We start from the raw sequence: 20,282 nt of genomic DNA, 5'->3' as shown, positions 1-20,282 counted from the left end.
TGTTTTGAGACAGATGCATGATAAGTGTCCATTCTAAATCAAAATAAATTTAACACATACATAATTTTGTATATGTAAAGACTAGATTAAATCAACAATAGGTGACAATATTAGCCTATTAAACTATCACTTGTGAATGATGCCCAGCATAAGAAACAATGCCGTTCGAATCATAGTCGCACACCTCATGTAGCCTAGCCCATAGACCTATATGTTTTGATAAGGTTTGTATCACAACTAAAGTGACCAAATAACTTCTTAAAATGACGCACATTAATCTGCTTTTCAAGGTGTTTAGAGTTTAACTGGCACACTTAAGCAGCATGTGAGATTCAAGTGTGGGTTAGAATTTAACATAAAAACGCACTGTTATAATAAAAGCATGACATGTATAATCACCTTTGGTCACCTTTGATAATGGTGTTTTCGGGTAATGGAACATTCACGCTTATAGCCTACTGCCATGTACACACTGCTCTGCTTATAATGTGAAGAAATAGCCTCAGTTTATCAACAATTTAAGCTAAATGTTCTGATTTGTTGCGTCAGCCACATTGCATAAAAAAGCTTTTTTTGATGCTAGTGGGGTTGTATTAATTTGGGATCTATAGTGTCCCACAACTGTCCCAAACTATGTTTGGAATATTTATTTATCATACAGTAAATGTAAACTTCTGTATTATGGGGGTTAGTAGATTGACATAGGCTAGTGCTTTTGCTGTTCTTTTAGGCCTACTCATCTTGTTGGCTGACGAAAAGTAAAATTTGGACAGTCTTCCATATGCATCTCGGAATTGCATAAGGATGCGCGCAGTTGCGTCCCCGATGTGTCCCTTCACTTGTAGCCTGTGAGAAAGACCCGATCAACCGATGGAGAGCCATCTGAGTGAGAGGTGCTTAGGAGTGCATAGTGCTCAGTGAGAGGGGCACAACGTAGCACTCCAGGCCAAGGGCACAACGGCCACTGGCTGCAAAAGGCATGGATTTTTTAGGGGGCATTACAGCCACAAAGGGGATGCTGCCGTGAAATTTGAGGCATTATCAAGCGCTTGTCAAATTGAATGAGACTAATGAAGTGTGTACAGCCTGCGCAAAAAAAACATGTATTAAATGTATTAAAAATCCAAACATAAAGCTAGTGCTTAATTTGAGCTGGATCCTGCCGGAACAGGATCCGGCACTGCTCAGATTGGACTCTGTTTGTTCCGACACTTATTTCCCCGATCCGGTACCTCTCGCGGCATGATTTATTAATTGTTTCACTGTTTGCACTGTAGACATTCTAATAAAAGCGATCAGGGTTAAAATCACTTCCCCTGCCCCCCAGAAAGACCATCAAGTAAATGCAGGATGATCCTTTTGTGTAAGCATTCCATCCTGCCACATTGATCCCAGACTTGCGCTATTATTTGTACATAGAGGTTATGGGGAGGGCCAGTGTTGGAAGTAACTGATCCTGACACAGGTCTTGGTAGTGGTGATCAGCTGGTGAGGTCCCTACGTAAATCACGTCACGTTGTCTAGGCCAGTCGTCTCCCTACTGAATTTGAAATGTGGGAAAGCCAAATATATATTTTTAAATTGATAAGAAAAGGCAATCAAGGTTGATGACATTTTCCAAGTCTGAAAATCCAGAGAACGAGCCTGAGATCGGTCAGTGCGGAGGAGAGGCATGAGAGGCAAACTGTTCCTGATGGCAATGCCTCTTAGCTTGCAGTGCTGCTAATCCCACCTGTTCAGCATCACCACCAGCACCCCCACTGTAGGCCTACTAGCGAGTCAGACTCAGCATGAGAGGGAGATGGGGAGCTGGAGGGAAGGGGGCGGTGCATCCACCGACAAAGTGCTCAGAGCATGTGTAATTTGCTGTTCAACAACAAGCAAACGCATAACCCCTGGCTTGTCATGCAGAATTCAAATTTGGGCTGTACAACACCCAACCAAGGCGCATTTGGTGGCAGGAAGCCTTGTAGACAAGGCTAGAGGACATCAAGTTTATAGTTAACAGTCAAAGACTACAGCCATCCTTCAGAACAGCCTTGAGAGGTTGGAACCTACTACGATACCCCATTCCAAGGCACTTAAATATTAGGTCTTGCTAATTCACCCTCAATGGAACACACACACAATCCATGTCTCAAGACTTAGAAATTATTCTTTAACCGGTCTCCTCCCCTTCATCAACACTGATTGAAGTGGATTTAACAAGTTACATCAATAAGAGATCACATCTTTCACCTGGTCATTGTCATGGAAAGTTCCTAATGTTTTGTAAAGTCAATGAATATAGACTATGCTTGTGGTAGTATCGAGAGTCATAGATGGACTCACTTTTTCAGGTGCATAACTACAGTGGGGAGGAGGGTCAGCTTTTTTAAGGCTGGCTTCTTCTGAGCATTCAGTGTTCTGTCCTCCTGTAAATCACAGTTAGAATGGTACACCCGCATCTGCATTGAAGAGCTGACAGAACACATACAAGGTTTGGGGCCTGAACTTCACCTCTGCAGCCTCTGTCATCTTGGTGATCATGGCACTGACCACATCATCAGCATCACTTATGAACGTTCCCCCGTCGCGGTTCCGTCGTCGCTTCCCGCTCTGGGCCTTCTTACGAGCCAGCATCACGTCAAAGTCTGACATGAAGCTGGTGCTGAATAGAGACAGTCAGCCCGTTAGCCATGCCTCCACTATAGACTGAAAGTATAGTGGCAAGAGGAAATCGATTGATTGAAAATATTGACAAAGACTTCATGAGATACTCACTCTTGGACACCACCCCTGTCCACGCCCTCGTCAGAGTCCGAGTCGTCTTCCATTGCTTTCTTTGCCGAGGCCTGTGATTGGTTCTTATCCCCCTCCAGATCCTCCTGATTGAAACCCTATTGGTGCAGAAACAACATCAGTCGTTTTGATCGGGAATCAAAGATGAGGTATAGTTTCGGTGTCTGGACAATTCCCCAAAGTCCCTAAACATTTGGGGGCAGTTTCCCCAGACAGATTAAGTCTAATCCTGGACTAAAATCCATTTCAATGGAGATTCTCCATTAAGAATGCTTTTTAGTCCAGGACAAGCTTAATCTGTGATTGGGACCCTTGATGTTCACAGATCTGAAAGGACTGGATATGGTAAAAAAAAAACAATTTCACAGTATTTCTCTCATTTTTGACTGTATTTTATGTTCCTGAATAATACAAGTTATAGGATAAATATGCTTTATGGCTAGCTCTCACTTGTCCAGTACTTTAAGATCTGTAAAAAGTGCAGGGATAGGATTGCTAGCGGGACAAATGGAGACAGAACACTAGGAGAGGAGGCAGAACAGCAAGACAAACATACTGTTTGACATCTGACCCGCAAGTGGCTACCCTCTGTTGTGCATACGGCCCAGTACATCTACACCAGGCGGTGTCAGAGAAAGGTCCTAAAAATGTACAAACTTTAGCCACCCAAGTCATAGACTGTTCCTCTGTGCTACCGCAGGGCATGCGGTAACGATGCTAGAACAAACAGGACCCTGAATAGCTTATACACCCAAGCCATGATACTGCAAAATAGTTTGTTAAATAGTTAACCAAATAGCTACCACAAAGTCTAAGTGTAATTTTCATTTTTTAGAAATAAACAAAAAATAAATGTTAAAGCTGAAATGCCTTTGAGTCACTAAGTATTCAACCGCTTTGTTATGGCAAGTCTACATACGTTCAAGAGTAAGAATTTGCTTAACAAATCACAGAAGTTGCATAGACTTATTCTGTGTGCAATAACAGTGGTTAACAATTTATGAGTACCCAATATACAAATAATTGTAAATTCCTTCAGTCGAGTAGTGAATTCCAAGCAAAGACCATGGATGTTTTACAATGTCTCGCAAAGAAGAAGTGCACCTATTGGTAGATGTGGAGGAAAAAAAGCAGACACTGAATATCCCTTTCAGTATGATGAAGTTATTAATTACGCTTTGGATGGTGTATCAATACACCCAGTCACTACAAAGATACAGGCATCCTTCCTAACTCATTTGCCGGTGAAAAAGAAAAAGGCTTAGTGATTTCACCATGAGACCAAAGGCTACAAAAGTTACATAGTTTTCTCCTATCACAGCCATTAAGCTGAGGATGGATCAACATTGCAATTGCTCGACAATACTAACCTAAATGACAGAGTGAAAAGGAAGTCTGTAGAGAATTACAAATATTCCAAAACTTGTTTGCAATAAGGAACTATAAAGTGATACTGCAAAAAAAAGGACAATTTTTTGTCTTGTCCTGATTACAAAACATTATGTTTGGGGCAAGTCTAACAACATCACTGGTACACCAAGTTATCATTACTCACTGTGTATTTATAATTGTGTGTTATTACACTTTTACAGATGCACAATTGAGAGCATCCAGTATCACCACCTGGTACAGGACCTGCACCGCCTGCAACGCATCACCAGGGGCAAACTACCTGCCCTCCAGTACACCTACAGCACCTTCACAGGAAGGCCAAAAAGATCATTAAGTACATCAACCATCCGAGCCACGGCCTGTGGACACCTCTATAATCCAGAAGTCGAGGTCAGTACAGGTGCATCAAAGCTGGGACTGAGAGACTGAAAACTACATTAAGGCCATCAAGGCTGTTTATTTATTTATACCCCATTTTGTGATATCCAAATTGGTAGTTACAGTCTTGTCCCATCGCTGCAACTCCCGTATGGACTCGGGAGGCGAAAATACTACAAATAAAGAAAAACCATGGAATGAGTATGTGTCCAAACTTTTGAAATTTGATTTGTAAAGTTAGTAGAACTCACCGTAAACTCTTCCCCCTCTTCATCACCTGAGTCACCAAAAATGTCTGCAATCATTTTCCTATATGAGAGAGAGCATAGGAACCCTACAAATCAGAACCAACCATACAGTCTAGAATATATACGCATCCTTTCAGTACATATGTATCGCATGTACTGCAGACAATGCGATACTTTTGGGTAAGCTGTCATTAATAGGACTGGGATCGGAAGCCTGTTGTTGGTTTCATGACTATCTAAAGGATAGAAGTCAGGCTGTTAGAGTCGACGGCATCCAGTCAGAGCCATTGGAGTTGGTTAAAGGGGTCCCACAAGGTTCTATACTTGGTCCATCACTGTTCACGCTCTACATAAACAATATCGGTGATGAGATAAGTGTAAAATACATTTATATGCTGATGACACTCATGTAACTACTGCTTCAACAGCTGACCAAGCATTATCACAATTGGAGACAGATTTTAAGATTTTACAAGGGTCTTTTATAAAGCTGAAACTTGTTTTAAATGAAAAGAAAACACATTTTTTAATTTTGAATAGGTTCAAAAAGTTGGTTGAAAATACACTTGCAAGCTTAGATGGCTCTCGAATTAATCAGGTCTCTGCATATAAATACTTGGGGATATGGTTGGATGATAAACTGTCTTTTAAAATGCATGTTGACGAACTTTGTAAACGGCTAAAAATCAAGCTAGGCTTCCTCTATAGAAACAGGACATGTTTGTCCTCTACAAATAGAAGACAAATTGTGCAAGCTACTTTTATGTCTGTATTAGATTATGTGGATATCATCTACATGCATGCTACGGCATCCACACATAAATCGCTGGATGCTACTTATCACTGCACACTTAGGTTTATTGCGGGTGCTAGCTACAGAACTCACCACTGTGATTTATATCAAAATGTGGGTTGGACGTCGCTGTCCATGAGACGAGAACAACATGCTCTCGTGTGTCTATAAAGCACTTCTGAATAAACTACCTTATCATCACTCATCAACATTATAACTATAATTCATAAAACCAGGTCTCAAGCAAGGATTACACGTGACGACCCTGCGATCTCCACAGAGTTGGGTAAATGGCTGCCTTTTCCTGTTATGCTCCTTGCTTATGGAATAGCCTGCAGACTAAACTTAAACTTGAGACTTGTCCCCCTTGCCCATTTTAAACAATTATTGGAGGATTTTTATTTTTGTATTGCTTGCAACTGATTCAGGTAATGCAAGTTCTTGTGCTATTAGGGGAATAACCTGTGTGTAAATGTAACAATCTACTACTGTATTTTTTTATGTTATCTGTGATCGCTTTGTTTGTCTTGTGTAATTTCTTAATCATTGTACCAAAACTGTATGTGTAAACATGTATACGCAGGGCTCAGCTGTAAAAGAGACCTTGGTCTCAGTCTGTGTTCCTTGTTTCAAATAAAGGTATAATAATAACCACCTCATACACCAGCACAGCGACTCGGTGCTGGTACTCCCAGGTATTTTTACTCATTGTTATTTGTTACTCACTGTGTATTTATTCCTTGTGTCACTATTTTAATAGATTTTTTTGTCATCTATCTTTAACTCTACATTGTTTGAAAATGACCCGTGAGTAAGCATTTCACCTGTTGTTTATGAAGCATGTAAAAAATCCAAAATCCAATACAATTTTATTTATGTCAAGTTACAGAATAAAAATAACAATAATACCTTGTACAGTGCTATCATTACAGAAAGAATGACAAAGTTGGTAAAAAGCAAACAGCAATTTCTCATTTATATAAGGAAATTCAAAACTCAAACTGAGTGTGAGTGTAGGGATCGGAATACTTACTCTTCCTCGTCACCCGATTCGCTGTCGCTACCAAACAGTGTTTTCTCATCCTTCCCTCCTGTCGCCTTCTGTCCATCATCCTCGTCTTCGCTTTCTGAGCCCAGTTCCCGCAGTTTGGCCATGGTTTTGTCGGGCGCTTCTGAGCCTGCGTTACTGTCAGAGTTCTCGTCGTCAGATACGGTGCGGCTCTTCTTCGACGCTGAGGAAGAGGAGTCACCATCATTATGATCATAGAGCCCCACGGCTCTGACCACAACTATTTATCTAGGAAGTCCGATTGAGGTCAGAAGACCTCTTTTACAAGGGAGACCTGGCCAACAGAGCAGCTCAATAAAAAAAAAAATACATAGACCTAACACACACCACAGTGTACACTATGGAGTAATTTAAGATGCAGCCTTAATCTCCACACACTCGCTAACCATCATAGACTTCAAGATATGGTGAGTATCTTAAATGGCACCCTATTCCCCATACAGTACATTACTTTTGACCAGAGCCACCCAATTGCACTGGTCCAGCTGCCGGTCTTTCATTTTACCTGGTTCGTCAGCCTTTTCCTCCTCATCTTCACTGTCTGACAGGATGGCTTTCTTCCTCTTCACTGTAACAGCACATACACATTCAACAAAATCACATTTTGAAACCAACAGATGGAGTTAGAGACCTGATAGATACAGTGCAGGGATGTGCATCTTTCATTGAGAAAAGTAACAATACATTTTGAAACAATTTGGTGCGATTCATTTCGATTCAATGCCCTAACATTTCTTCCATAAACACATTAATTATCCATTCTAAATTAAAATATGCTGCTGATAGAGTACATGAATGAGTTGGACCTCTCTGAGCTGGATCTGTCCAAGCTGATGCCTGCCTGTGTCTGTCCGAGCTGAATTCTGTGTGGTCTAACTTCACTATCATTTTGGGTTCCAAAAGTCCTCACAAGGATAGTAAAACAAGGGGGATTTAAAAAAAAATGTATATATATTTAAAACGAGACATTTCGCCAGTCCCCAAAATAAAACATGTTTGTTTGATTTGGATTTCAGCAAGGCTTTTCTCGGCTGTTCGGGCGCACACAAAAAATTTGAGGCAAGCCAGAGTTGATAGCCGAAGTCTATGCCCCTTTGTCGGTGATTGGTCAACAGTACAGATTATTGAATAAAGTATGTTGTCATTCAACAAGAGGACTTGTTTTCATGCACATTTTTTAATTGAGAAATACTGCAAACATCTTTGATATAAAATTGCACAACTAAGATCTCCTCTGCTAAAACAAAGTATAACATTTCTTGGGTCATCTTATATTCATTCTGACTATTTTGAGGAAGTGTATGTATACTGGCTATGGCATCAAAAAATTGACAGTACTATATTTCTTACAGTTTTTCAAACAAAGGACTTTTAAGGGAGTATGCGAGCACACTCGTTTGGTTCGCCTGGCATGCTAACGCCTTTAGGTTTAGGGATACAAATAGGGTTATTTTTACGGTTAGGGGTTAAGGAACATAGGATTTTGAAAAGGAATAAATGTTCGGTCCCCAATGGGCAGTAAAACCAAGGCGTGTCTGTGACAAATATATGTGTCTATGGTGTATGCAGACACCTGAGCTGAGCTATACGAGAGACTGGGCATCTACCACCCCGCAATGTAACCTATGGGCAAGACAATATTTAAGGGCCTTTGAACAGGGTATGGTAATAGGTGCCAGGGGCACCAGTTTGAGTGTGTCATAATCTGCAACACTGCTGGGGTTTTCACACTCAACAATACTCCATGCTGAGCACTTGTTGGCTGCTTTTCCTTCACTCTGCGGACTAACTCATCCCAAACCATCTCAATTTGGTTGAGATCAGGTGATTGTAGAGGCCAGGCCATCTGATGCAGCACTCCATCACTCTCCTTGGCCAAATAGCCCTTACACAGCCTGGAGGTGTGTTTTGGGTCATTGTCCTGTTGAAAAACAAATGATAGTGGGACTAAGCACAAACCATATGGGATGGTGTATCACTACAGAATGCTGTGGTAGCCATGCTGGTTAAGTGTGCCTTGAATTCTAAATAAATCACTGACAGTGTCACCAGCAAAGCACCCCCACACCACCTCCTCCATGCTTCACGGTGGAAACCAAACAAGCGGAGATCATCTGTTCACCTACTCTGCATCTCACAAAGACACAGCGGTTGAAACCAACTCATCAGATCAAGGACACAGTTGATGTTGAGATGTGTCTCTTACTTGAACTCTGTGAAGCATTGATTTGGGCCAGAATCTGAGGTGCAGTTAACTCTAATGAACTTATCCTCTGCAGCAGAGATAACGCTGGGTCTTCCATTCCTGTGGCGGTTCCCATGAGAGCCAGTTTCATCATAGCGCTTGATGGTTTTAGCAACTGCACTTGATGAAACTTTCAAAGTTCTTGAAATGTTCCGGATTGACTGACCTTTGTGTCTTAAAGTAATGATAGACTGTCATTTCTGTTTGCTTATTTGGGCTGTTCTTGCCATAATATGGACTTGGTCTTTTACCAAATTGGGCCATATTCTGTATACCAACCCTACCTTGACACAACACAACAACTGAATGGCTCAAACACATTAAGGAAAGAGATTCCACAAATTAACTTTAACAAGGCACGCTTTTTAATTTAAATGCATTCCAGGTGACTATATCATGAAGCTGGTTGAGAGAATGCCAAGAGTGTGCAAAGCTGTCATGAATGCAAACAGAGGCTACTTTGAAGAATCTCAAATATATGTTGATTTGTTTAACACCTTTTTGATTACTAAATGATTCCATATGTTATTTCATATTTTTAATGTCTTCACTATTATCCTACAATGTAGAAAATAGTTTTTTTTAAAACAACCCTGGAATGAGTTTTGACCGGTACTGTATGTGTTCGTGAGAGTCACCTTTCCAAAAAGGGGCCCGTGTGTGTTTGGACGCTACAGACAGAAGTTGGCAAGTAGGCTGTACAGACTTCAGATGAGTCCCAAGACACTTGTGGGGTTGGGATAGAACAATTATGTATTCACCTTATTTGTTGGATATGTAACAATTATTTTCTTAACAAACAGTAAGGCATTTCTGTCGTGCTAATACTGTGCTTTATGGTCTCCACTTCAGCACCCTGCAGCTAGTCTGGGTGTTGAAGACAGGGGTTTTACTGGAGATAGCTTCAAGCTGACTACTGATGTTGGTGATAAAAACATAAAAGCTGGCATTCCATAGGACAAGATGTGGTGTGTGTGTGACCCGAGATAGCCTGGAATAGTTTAGAACAATGCCTCATTGTCTCATCTTCCTGGCACCTGGGAAACTAATCCGGGTTGGGTAAAAAACCATCCTGTATAGATAGCCAAGGTGGCTTATGGGAAATAGAACCATTGTGACTAAGCATTTTTAGGTCCTATATAATATCTGTTTTTTTTATTTCCAGTTAGGCTCTCAGCCTAACAGTCAGAACAAGACTGTTGGGCTGACTGTTTCATTATTACAATAATGAATCGATATTAAATAAAGATGATTGTTTGAAGAAATGATCAAGTCTCTCTCAGTACTGAATTTCTACAACAGGGGTGAAAATGGACAACATCATCGTGTTCGTCTGTCTCTTCTTTCCATAGACTAATGCGAATTAGATTTCCGTGGTCGAAATGTTGAAACATGATTTTCCATATATGCGTTTTAATCAAATCAACTATATTCACTGAGCTTGTTTGATGCTTTAAGTACCCGGTTTGATGAAATATTTAAGACACAAATGACTAGAGGGAGTCCGACCAGCAATTGATTTACTTACTGACCTATTTTTTTTAAAGTTATAAATAAAAAAGACTGCAAGTGACTGACTAGCACCCATTGTCTCTCTCCATGCTGCAGCAACCACCAAAGAACATCAAAGTGTTTATCACGCTGACCGTGTTGCTAAAGCTGCAACATAATTACAACAAATTGACTGAAAAGTTGTTACCGAAATCCCCAAATCCCCAATTTGTTTAGGAAAAACATTCCCTAGTCCCTCAACCCTTGCCCTCTTTACTTGACACATATGCATCACATGCACGTGACTGAATAACTATTCGCAGTGGACTAGTATTACTAGAGATTTTTGGTTATTTAATTACTACTCCAGAATGGCAGCTATTCCAGACGACAAAAGAGAACAGGGTGCCAGAGGACAATTCGAACAGGGTTCGATTTTTCCAACCTGCCCCCTGTAATTATTTATATTTTTTCAGTCAATCAATTGACAGTTATGACGGAAGCCTGGAAGTTTTTATTCTAGGCATTAAGATAGGATTTCAACATGTCCAGGTAATAGGGCCACAATGATAATGCGAGCTTGGTGTCACCATAATATTTGAATTGAGGAAGTGTGATCATTATCAATAGGATATTTTTGCGATCCGCAGTAGGCCCTAAATGCACCCCGGCCTTCAGATTTGAGCTAAGGCGATGGATGAAGTTCACTTATTTCCAACCGTTTAGGTGAGTTGTATGCTGCTTTGCGATCTATTAACAACAAGGGTTGCATTAAATAGGCAAAGTATTTTTACTGCCGCATTCGGCAATATTACATTCATACGCACAAAACAAACAAAAGCATTCACTGAGAGTTGATGGCCTACATGTAGCCTATTCATATATAGCTTATGCGTAGCACTTAGTTCAATTTATCGAATCAGTTATTGTTTCTTGCACAAACCGTGACAAACACTTGGCAAAATCAGAAATCGCTCTCAAAACACAGGGATGGCTACAACTTTTCGCCGTAGCCTACACTTGGCTGCCTGAAACATGGAGCGAATTAAAATGTGGTGAAAACTAACTATGTTTTTACACCTCCACGTTTTAGGCCAGAAAATTATCATTATCCATTGGATAATTTCACTTATTTTTGAGCTAGTCTGCATAAAAAAATATATGGAATATGGCTGAGATTATTCCTTTGTTTTATCAGGAAGTAGGCCAACTCTGAACAGGGGACACTTTTGTGAGTTGCGCAAGATGTGAAGAGCAGAGCTTTTTTCTTTTCGTTCATGTATTGAATACAGATTGCCACATCTACAATTTGATCGATTATTAACGTTTAAAAATACCTAACATTGTATTACAAAAATAGTTTGAAATATTTTGGAAAAGTTTATATGCAACTTTTGAAATATTTTGTAGTGACGTTGCGTTTTTTGGAAGCTGTTTTTTTATGGATCAAACGCGCTTTATAAATGGACGGAATTAATCGTACAAAAGGACCAATTGTGATGTTTATGGGACATATTGAAGTGGCAACAAAAGAAGATCGTCAAAGGTAATGCATATTTTATTTCAGCGTTTATTTCAGCCTGCTACGCTAGCTCTTTTGTTTACTACTGGTGTAGATGGGTGCATGCTATCAGATAATAGCTTCTTAAGCTTTCGCCGAAAAGCATTTTTAAAATCTGACATGTTGGCTGGATTCACAACGAGTGTAGCTTTAAATGAGTATCTTACATGTGTGATTTAATGAAAGTTTGAATTTTATAGCATTTTATTTGAATCTGGCGCTCTGCATTTCCCCTGGAAATTGGCCAGTTGAGACGCTAGCGTCGCCCTATCCTCAAGAGGTTTTAAGAGGCTCCTCTGTCCTCCACTCGTTACCTGTATTAATGGCACCTGTTTGAACTTGTTATCAGTATAAAAAAGACACCTGTCCACAACCTCAAACAGTCACACTCCAAACTCCACTATGGCCAAGGCCAAAGAGATGTCAAAGGATACCAGAAACAAAATTGTAGACCTGCACCAGGCTGGTAAGACTGAATCTGCATTAGGTAAGCAGCTTGGTTTGAAGAAATCAACTGTGGGAGCAATTATTAGGAAATGGAAGACATACAAGACCACTGATAATCTCCCTCAATCTGGGGCTCCACGCAAGATCTCGCCCCGTGGGGTCAAAATGATCACAAGAACAGTGAGCAAAAATCCCAGAACCACACGGGGGGACCTAGTGAATGACCTGCAGAGAGCTGGGACCAAAATAACAAAGCCTACCGTCAGTAACACACTAGGCCGCCAGGGACTCAAATCCTGCAGTGCCAGACGTGTCCCCCTGCTTAAGCCAGTACATGTCCAGGCCAGTCTGAAGATTGCTAGAGAGCATTTGGATGATCCAGATGAAACCAAAATCTAACTTTTTGGTAAAAACTCAACTCATCGTGTTTGGAGGACAAAGAATGCTGAGTTGCATCCAAAGAACACCATACCTACTGTGAAGCATGGGGGTGGAAACATCATGCTTTGGGGCCGTTTTTCTGCAAAGGGACCAGGACGACTGATCCATGTAAAGGAAAGAATGAATGGGGCCATGTATCGTGAGATTTTGAGTGAAAACCTCCTTCCATCAGCAAGGGCATTGAAGATGAAACGTGGCTGGGTCTTTCAGCATGACAATGATCCCAAACACACAGCCCGGGCAACGAAGGAGTGGCTTCGCAAGAAGCATTTCAAGGTCCTGGAGTGGCCTAGCCCGTCTCCAGATCTCAACCCCATAGAAAATCTTTGGAGGGAGCAACAGCCCCAAAACATCACTGCTCTAGAGGAGATCTACATGGAGGAAATGGGCCAAAATACCAGCAACAGTGTGAAAACCTTGTGAAGACTTACAGAAAACGTTTGACCTCAGTCATTGTTATATACCCTTTGTTGGCAAAGTATTCAGATAAACTTTTGTTATTGACCAAATACTTATTTTCCACCATAATTTGCAAATAAATTCATTAAAAATCCTACAATGTGATTTTCTGTATTTTTCTCCTAATTTTGTCTGTCATAGTTGAAGTGTACCTATGATGAAAATTACAGGCCTCTCATCTTTTTAAGTGGGAGAACTTGCATAATTGGTGGCTGACAAACTACTTTTTTGCCCCACTGTAGCTTTTTGAGCAAATATAGCTTTTTGATCATGTCCGTGTGCATATCCACATATTAATGACGTCTGGAATCCAACAGGGTTGCTGGAATTATCAAAAGGTCAAAAGTCAGACAAGACAACAACAAATCAGACATTATCAAAAAGTCAGAAAAGTGTCAACATCTTGTATAGGCATGGTTTTGCTGAAACTCATCTCGACAGGTAGTCTTTCTGAAATAATTATTTTTCATCTGCCTTTCAGTATTGCCCGTCTTAACTGAAATGGTCCTCACATAACTTGAATTAGCTAGCTACGGTTAGCATACGAGCTAACAGCTATCAGTCAGTGCCTTATTTGTTGTTATTTCTCTGCTACACGTGGAAATAACCACAACGTTTAAACATTTGAACCGGGGAACGACGCATGTGACAAATGTAAAAAATGTGGTTAACGTTTAAACTGACATTTATTAATTGTTAAATGATAAGAAAATGTTATGATTTATGTGACTTCACTATTCAGATATGGTCCTCCGTATGACCACTCAGGGGCAATGCAGTTCAATCTACCGCAATCCAGTTCGACCAGACGGTCGTCACTAGTTACCACAGCCACAGAGTCATAAACCCCGCCTATTTATACAACCTCTTAACTTCTTACCTCTTGTTAATCCAGCCTCTGTGTCAGATATCAAAAAGGCTTTACGGCTAAAGCACACCATGCGATTCTCTGAGGACAGCACCGCGTATACAAAAGCATGAATAACATTTTCAACCAGCCAGGTGTGCCACGACAGTCAGAAATAACGATATAATAAATGCCTTACCTTTGAAGATCTTTTTCTGTTGGCACTCCAGCTACATCACAAATGGTCCTTTTGTTTGATAAATAACTCAGTTTAGCTGGCACGCTTCATTCAATAATCCACCGGTTTCCCTCCTTCAAAACACATACAAAATTAATCCCAAACTTTACCAATAAACTTCTCCAAACAAGTCAAACAACGTTTATAATCAAAACTCAGGTACCCTAATACATCAATAAACAATACATTTTAAGACGGAGAATCGTTATTGTCTTTACAGGAGATAAACAAAAAAAGAACGCTCTCTCATCCATGCGCATGAAAACACTACAGCCAAAATGGGAGCCACTTAGAAAAACTACAAATTCTAGTGGAAGTCCTAGGAACTGCAATCTGGCAGTTCCATTGGAAAAAGTAGTAGGCCAAATTATTATTATTTTTTGATGGTTTGTCCTCAGGGTTTCGCCTGCCATATCAGTTCTGTTATACTCACAGACATTATTTTAACAGTTTTAGAAACTTTATAAAATTATATGCATATCCTAGCTTCTGGGCCCGAGTAACAGGCAGTTCACTTTGGACACGCTTTTCATCCGGATGTCAAAATACTGCTCCCTAGCACAAAGAGGTTATTAAAGCAGCATTGTGTAACCTTTTGTGCAACACAAATTTCACATTGAAATGTGAGTTATAGATCTGTAATTCTCATTGAAAGCAAGTTTAAGGAGAAGTAGATTCATTCTGTATGCGCTATTTCTATGCTTAAGTTTCTATGCTTAAGTTTTGTTTTTGCGACTTTTACCTTTAGTTTTGTACACCAGCTTCAAAACAGCTGAAAATACAAGATTATTGGTTATTGGTTTTATTTTTATGCATTTTTACAATATAGACAATAATGACTTTTTGATCTAGTGGAAACCCTACCAGAAGGCACTCACCTTACTACTGGTGAGCGCCGTCTGGTAAGGCTTACTGCACCAATTCTCTGCTGTGTGCCTGTTCGCACTTCTCAATGTGATGGCTCGTTGCAGTGATGTGTGACAGCGTGTTCATAAACTTCCAACAATCTGGTGTTGAGAGCTTGCACTTTGTACCTACAGAGCAATCATTATACAATGTCTACATCCAGACATTCACAGTTTGGCATCTTGTAGTCTGGCTCTATTACATGCCATTAAGGCAACATTGAAGCCGACATCCTCTACCATTGACATGGGCTGCACATCAACTGCAATCATCTCTGTCCCTAATCGCACTGCTGCAAGCAACAGGTTGGGTCTCACAGTGCCTCCCTTCAGCATTGCACCTGACACGTGTACTGCCACTAGAACTCAATTCCACCTCAAAGTTTGCATTACACAACTTTCTCATTTAACTTTTCAAAGTATTGCCATACAGGACTTTGTTGCTCTCGCTTCCCTGTCTCACTCTCTGCCATTTTCCCAACTGTGAATGATAATGACATGCAGAACGCTTTATAACTGTGGCAGTCTGGGATGGCTCAGTTGATGCAGCATGGCACTTGCACTGCCAGGGTTGGGGGTTTGATTCCCACGGGGGACCAGTATGAAAAATGTATGCACTCACTACTGTAAGTCGCTCTTGATAAGAGCATCTGCTAAATTACTAAAATGTAAATAATTTGAAAGATGCATATCTCCTCCTACTAACACTAATGTATTGTTGTGTTAGGTATGTTTAATTTCCCCCTTTATGATGATCGGGACCTGTGAGTGGTGATTAATTTTGTAAAACTTTTTTATCTTCTGAATTTCACTTAATGTCACACCCCTACTTGATATAGTGCAATCATTTTGAACGGTTGTAGTATGAATGTGTGTACTAATCCAGAGCATGCCGATATCTGGAGAAAGTGAATAGAAAATATATTCGAATAGGGATCAGTAGATTGATTGATTGATTGTGTACTTATCAGGAGTCAACTGTTTTCCCCCATCCCAATACGCTGATGTAGATGGCACCTACTTGGCATTGCGTCATCATCCTCACTATAGTCCACCACCCGTTTTGCGGGACTATCCGTCTCCTGGCCACTGCCTGCAGCTGCTTTCACTGACCGAGCCTCCACCTCATCCTCACTATCGGAATGCATTACAGCCTTCCACTTCCCTTTCTTCTCACCGCACTCCTCCTCCTTTCCATCAGACTTGATCTGCGCTTTGTGTTTGGGCACCTCAGTCTCAGAATCACTGCGTGCATTTGAGTGTCTGCTCCGTGATGGAGACGGGGGCTGATCCTCGTTCTCAGAGTCACTCCCGGCTGCAGCCTGCTTGGTTTCTTTCTCCTCCATGTCAGAGGTACAGCCTCTGTGTTTGATTGGGGGCCCCTCAATGTCCGAGTTGCTGCCTCTGCGTTTGGTTGGGGGGGTGCACTCTATGTCTGAGGTGCTGCGTTTGACTGGTGCCTCCTCCTCAGAGTCACTGTCCTCCCTTTTGTGGCCCTCGTTGTCTGACCCACTGGCCAAACCATTTGTCTCCATGGCCTGAGCTGCTGCCTCACCATGACTATTCTCATCCTGCATAAAAAAAAGTGGAAATATAAAATGCTTCATAAGTCTACGGTTGGGATAGATACAGGGTTCTACAGTGCCACCATTTCACTTGCATATGAGCCTAAATATTTTGCTGTGCGATCTGACATTTTAATTTAGGAGCACCAACGCGCCTAGAAAAATGTATTCTAGCTTTATTGTGCTCCTAAATGTCTGTGTGCACCTCCACTTTTCCTTGTAAAAAAAGGTCCGCATAGAGCCCTGGGATATTATACATATTTTTAAAATGTTAATCTGTATGTGCAAGATGGTTGGGAAATCAAGAGGGTTTGACCACCACACTAGACTGGTGTTGAACACGTCTTGCTTAGATGACAATCCCCTTACCTCTGAGTGGCACGACTCATTTCTTGTCTCCTCTTCCGCATCTGAACCAGGAGCATTTTCATCCTGTACAGGGGTGCCACCACCATCTACAAGACCAGGACACAACAAACACATTTTTTGGCATTCCAGAATGAATGTTTACAACTATTGGTATCATATACAATGGGCATGACGACAATGTAAACAATAATATTGATGCAACAGTAGCTCAGACGGGGAGAGGTCTGCCCATACTAAAGCGCTGCGCTGCCTTGTTAACAACAATATCAACTAGGCAGGCACTCCAGGCCCTGAGTTTTGTTGATCATGGACTCTTGCCCAGTTGTGTGGTCAGGTGCCAAAAAGAGGAACTTGGGAAAATTACAACTGGCCCAGGACAGGGCAGCACAGCTGGCCCTTAAAATGTACATGCAGAGTTAACATAAATAATACACATGTCAATCACTCATGGCTCAAAGAGACTGACTTCATCATTACATGTTTTTGTATAAAGAAGATAGCCCTATTTAGTAAAAGACCATGTCCAGATTATGGCAAGATCAGCTCAAATAAGCAAAGAGAAACAACAGTCCATCATTACTTTAAGACAAGAATATCAGTCAATCCGGAAAATGTCAAGAACTTTTAACGTTTCTTCAAATGCAGTCGTAAAAATCATTAAGCACTATGACAAAACAGGCTCTCATGAGGACCGCCACAGGAATGGAAGACCCAGTTACCTCTGCTGCAGAAGATAAGTTCATTAGAGTTACCAGCCTCAGAAATTGCAGCCTAAATAAATGCTTCAGAGTTCAAGTAACAGATATCTCAACAGCAACTGTCCAGAGGAGACTGTGAGTCAGACCTTCACGATCAAATTGCTGCCAAAAACACACTACTAAAGGACACCAATAAGAAGAAGCGACTTGCTTGGGCCAAGAAACATGAGCAATTGCCATTAGACCAGTGGAAACTTGTCATTCGGTCTGGAGTCCAAATGTAAGATTTTTGGTTCCAACTGCTGTGTCTTTGTGAGACGCGGTGTGGGTCAACGGATGATCTCCGCATGTGTATTTTCCACCGTAAATTATAGAGGGGGAGGTGCTATGGTGTGAGGGTGCTTGCTGGTGACACCATCTGATTTATTTAGAATTCAAGGCACACTTAACCAGCATGCCTACCACAGCATTCTGCAGCAATACGCCATTCATGTGGTTTGGGCTTAGTGGGACTATCATTTGTTTTTCAACAGGACAATGACCCAATACAACTCCAGGCTGTTTAAGGGCTATTTTACCACGAAGGATGGAGTGATGGAGTTCTGCACCAGATGACCTGGCCTCCGCAATCGCCGGGCCTCAACCCAATTGAGATGGTTTGGGATGAGTCGGAACGCAGAGAAGGAAAAGCAGCCAACAAGTCCTCAGCATATGTGGGATGTCCTTCAAACCTGGTGGAAAAGTATTCCAGGTGAAGCTGGTTGAGAGAATGCAAAGAGTGTGCAAAGCGGTCATCAAGGCAAAGGATGGCTATTTTAAGAATCTCACATAAATATATATTTATGGTTGCTCTATGATTTCATATGTGTTATGTAATAGTTATGATGTCTTCACTATTATTATACAATGTAGAAAATAGTAAAAAGTTAAGAAAAACCGACCACAACACTACAAATGATGCCACGCGTTATTGACATGCGTATTATTCATTTAAGGTCCAGCCGTGCTGCCCTGTTCTGGGCCAGTTGTAATTTTCCCAAGTTCTTCTTTGTGGCAACTGACCAGAAGTCCAGAAGCGACAAAACTAGGCCTGTAACCTGCCTTGCGGGGAACCATAATACACGAAAGAACAGACAACTCGTTGCTGGTACAGTAAACAACAAACCAATAGGACCTAGCTGGCAAGCTAGCTCCCGCCGAGGCGGAATCAAAGCAGTTCTTACCAGAGTGGTTCCCGGAGAAGAATTCGTCCTCTTCGCCTTCCATTTGTCTGAAAAACACTATGGACAATCAGCTCAGTACTTAGGCTCGCAGATTAATCATGGTTAACTCAATAAATTCTGAAACAAGAAATCTGCACCGACAAAATAATAGGCCAACCTGCTAGGTAGTTAGCAACCACAACTTGAACGTCAAGATCTAGCTAATTAACTAATACCATCTGGTCAGAAAGCTAGCCAGCAATGATAGTGTACCATGCAGGTCAACAAATTAAAACAATAGCTAATTGATAAACATTAGCAAGTACCTGAAGAAAAACAGTCCTGCGATGTTTCAAATAGCGTCAAAGGACTGGGGCCGTAATATGCGCATGCGTTTAGTTTTGGTCGCGCTTCGATATACGTGATTCCTATGAGTCTTTACTTGTATTGAAATTCTTTGGTACTTCTGTTTTATTTTAATTTTATTTAAGCTTTGTTTAACTAGGCAAGTCAGTTAAGAACAAATTCATTATTTACAATGACGGCCTACCAGAAGGCAAAAGGCACCCTGCAGGAACGGGGGCTGGGATTAAAAAATCAAATATAGGACAAAACACAGATCACAAGACACCACAACACGACATAAAGAGAGACCTAAGACAACAACAGCATAGTAGCTGTTTCAATATGCTTTGTGTTGGTTGTAGTCACGACAGACAAAGATATATAGTTAAGCAAACTTTACTATGCATGTTGTCTTTTTTATTAACAACAAATCAATACAGAAAGTACATGAGGGAACACAAGTATATATAAATTATAAACAATGGACAATCGAGCTAGGGGGTACAATATCACATTACAATTACATAAGGACCTTAAGGGACATACATACACTTACAATTCTAACAGCTTTTTTGTTAGTAGGGTATTTAACTGTCTTAAAATACAGTTCAATTTCTTTTTGTAGGGTAAGAAAATTAGTTTTGTTTTTTTGTAAATTTACATTTGTGTATATGAAATTTGGCCAAAAGAATAATGAAATTAATTACATAAAAATGTTTCAGCTTATTTCTATCGTATGCAAAGAATCCAAGCAGTACATCTATCCACAATAGTGTAAAATCTTCATAAATGTGTTCAATTATAAATC

At 40.8% G+C, this 20,282-nt stretch overlaps 1 protein-coding gene across 6 annotated transcripts in view; it reads right to left on the bottom strand.

Annotated features, from left to right (window-relative positions):
* The window catches only part of LOC118366005 (protein IWS1 homolog), a 31,467-nt gene extending 11,817 nt beyond the window's left edge, over positions 1-19,650 (bottom strand). The window contains exons 1-11 of one of the 6 annotated variants that reach the window (XM_052491634.1): positions 19,456-19,530; positions 19,151-19,197; positions 18,506-18,658; positions 17,230-17,315; positions 16,317-16,866; positions 7,167-7,229; positions 6,626-6,824; positions 4,803-4,860; positions 2,764-2,879; positions 2,500-2,650; positions 2,332-2,414 (exon numbers count right to left, since the gene is read on the bottom strand). In XM_052491634.1, coding sequence (XP_052347594.1) covers positions 2,332-2,414; positions 2,500-2,650; positions 2,764-2,879; positions 4,803-4,860; positions 6,626-6,824; positions 7,167-7,229; positions 16,317-16,830 — 1,184 coding nt within the window. In that variant the 5' untranslated portion in view covers positions 16,831-16,866; positions 17,230-17,315; positions 18,506-18,658; positions 19,151-19,197; positions 19,456-19,530. Of the gene's footprint in view, positions 1-2,331; positions 2,415-2,499; positions 2,651-2,763; positions 2,880-4,802; positions 4,861-6,625; positions 6,825-7,166; positions 7,230-16,316; positions 16,867-17,229; positions 17,316-18,505; positions 18,659-19,150; positions 19,208-19,307; positions 19,335-19,455 lie in introns of those variants that run through there. The other 5 variants (XM_052491633.1, XM_052491632.1, XM_035748294.2 and 2 more) reach the window with 5 other exon arrangements.
* Between the last annotated feature and the right edge of the window lie 632 nt (positions 19,651-20,282).

The sequence above is a fragment of the Oncorhynchus keta genome, chromosome 33 (genome assembly GCF_023373465.1).
Source record: "Oncorhynchus keta strain PuntledgeMale-10-30-2019 chromosome 33, Oket_V2, whole genome shotgun sequence".
Taxonomy (NCBI): domain Eukaryota; kingdom Metazoa; phylum Chordata; class Actinopteri; order Salmoniformes; family Salmonidae; genus Oncorhynchus; species Oncorhynchus keta.
This window is presented reverse-complemented; position numbering and strand designations above follow the sequence as displayed.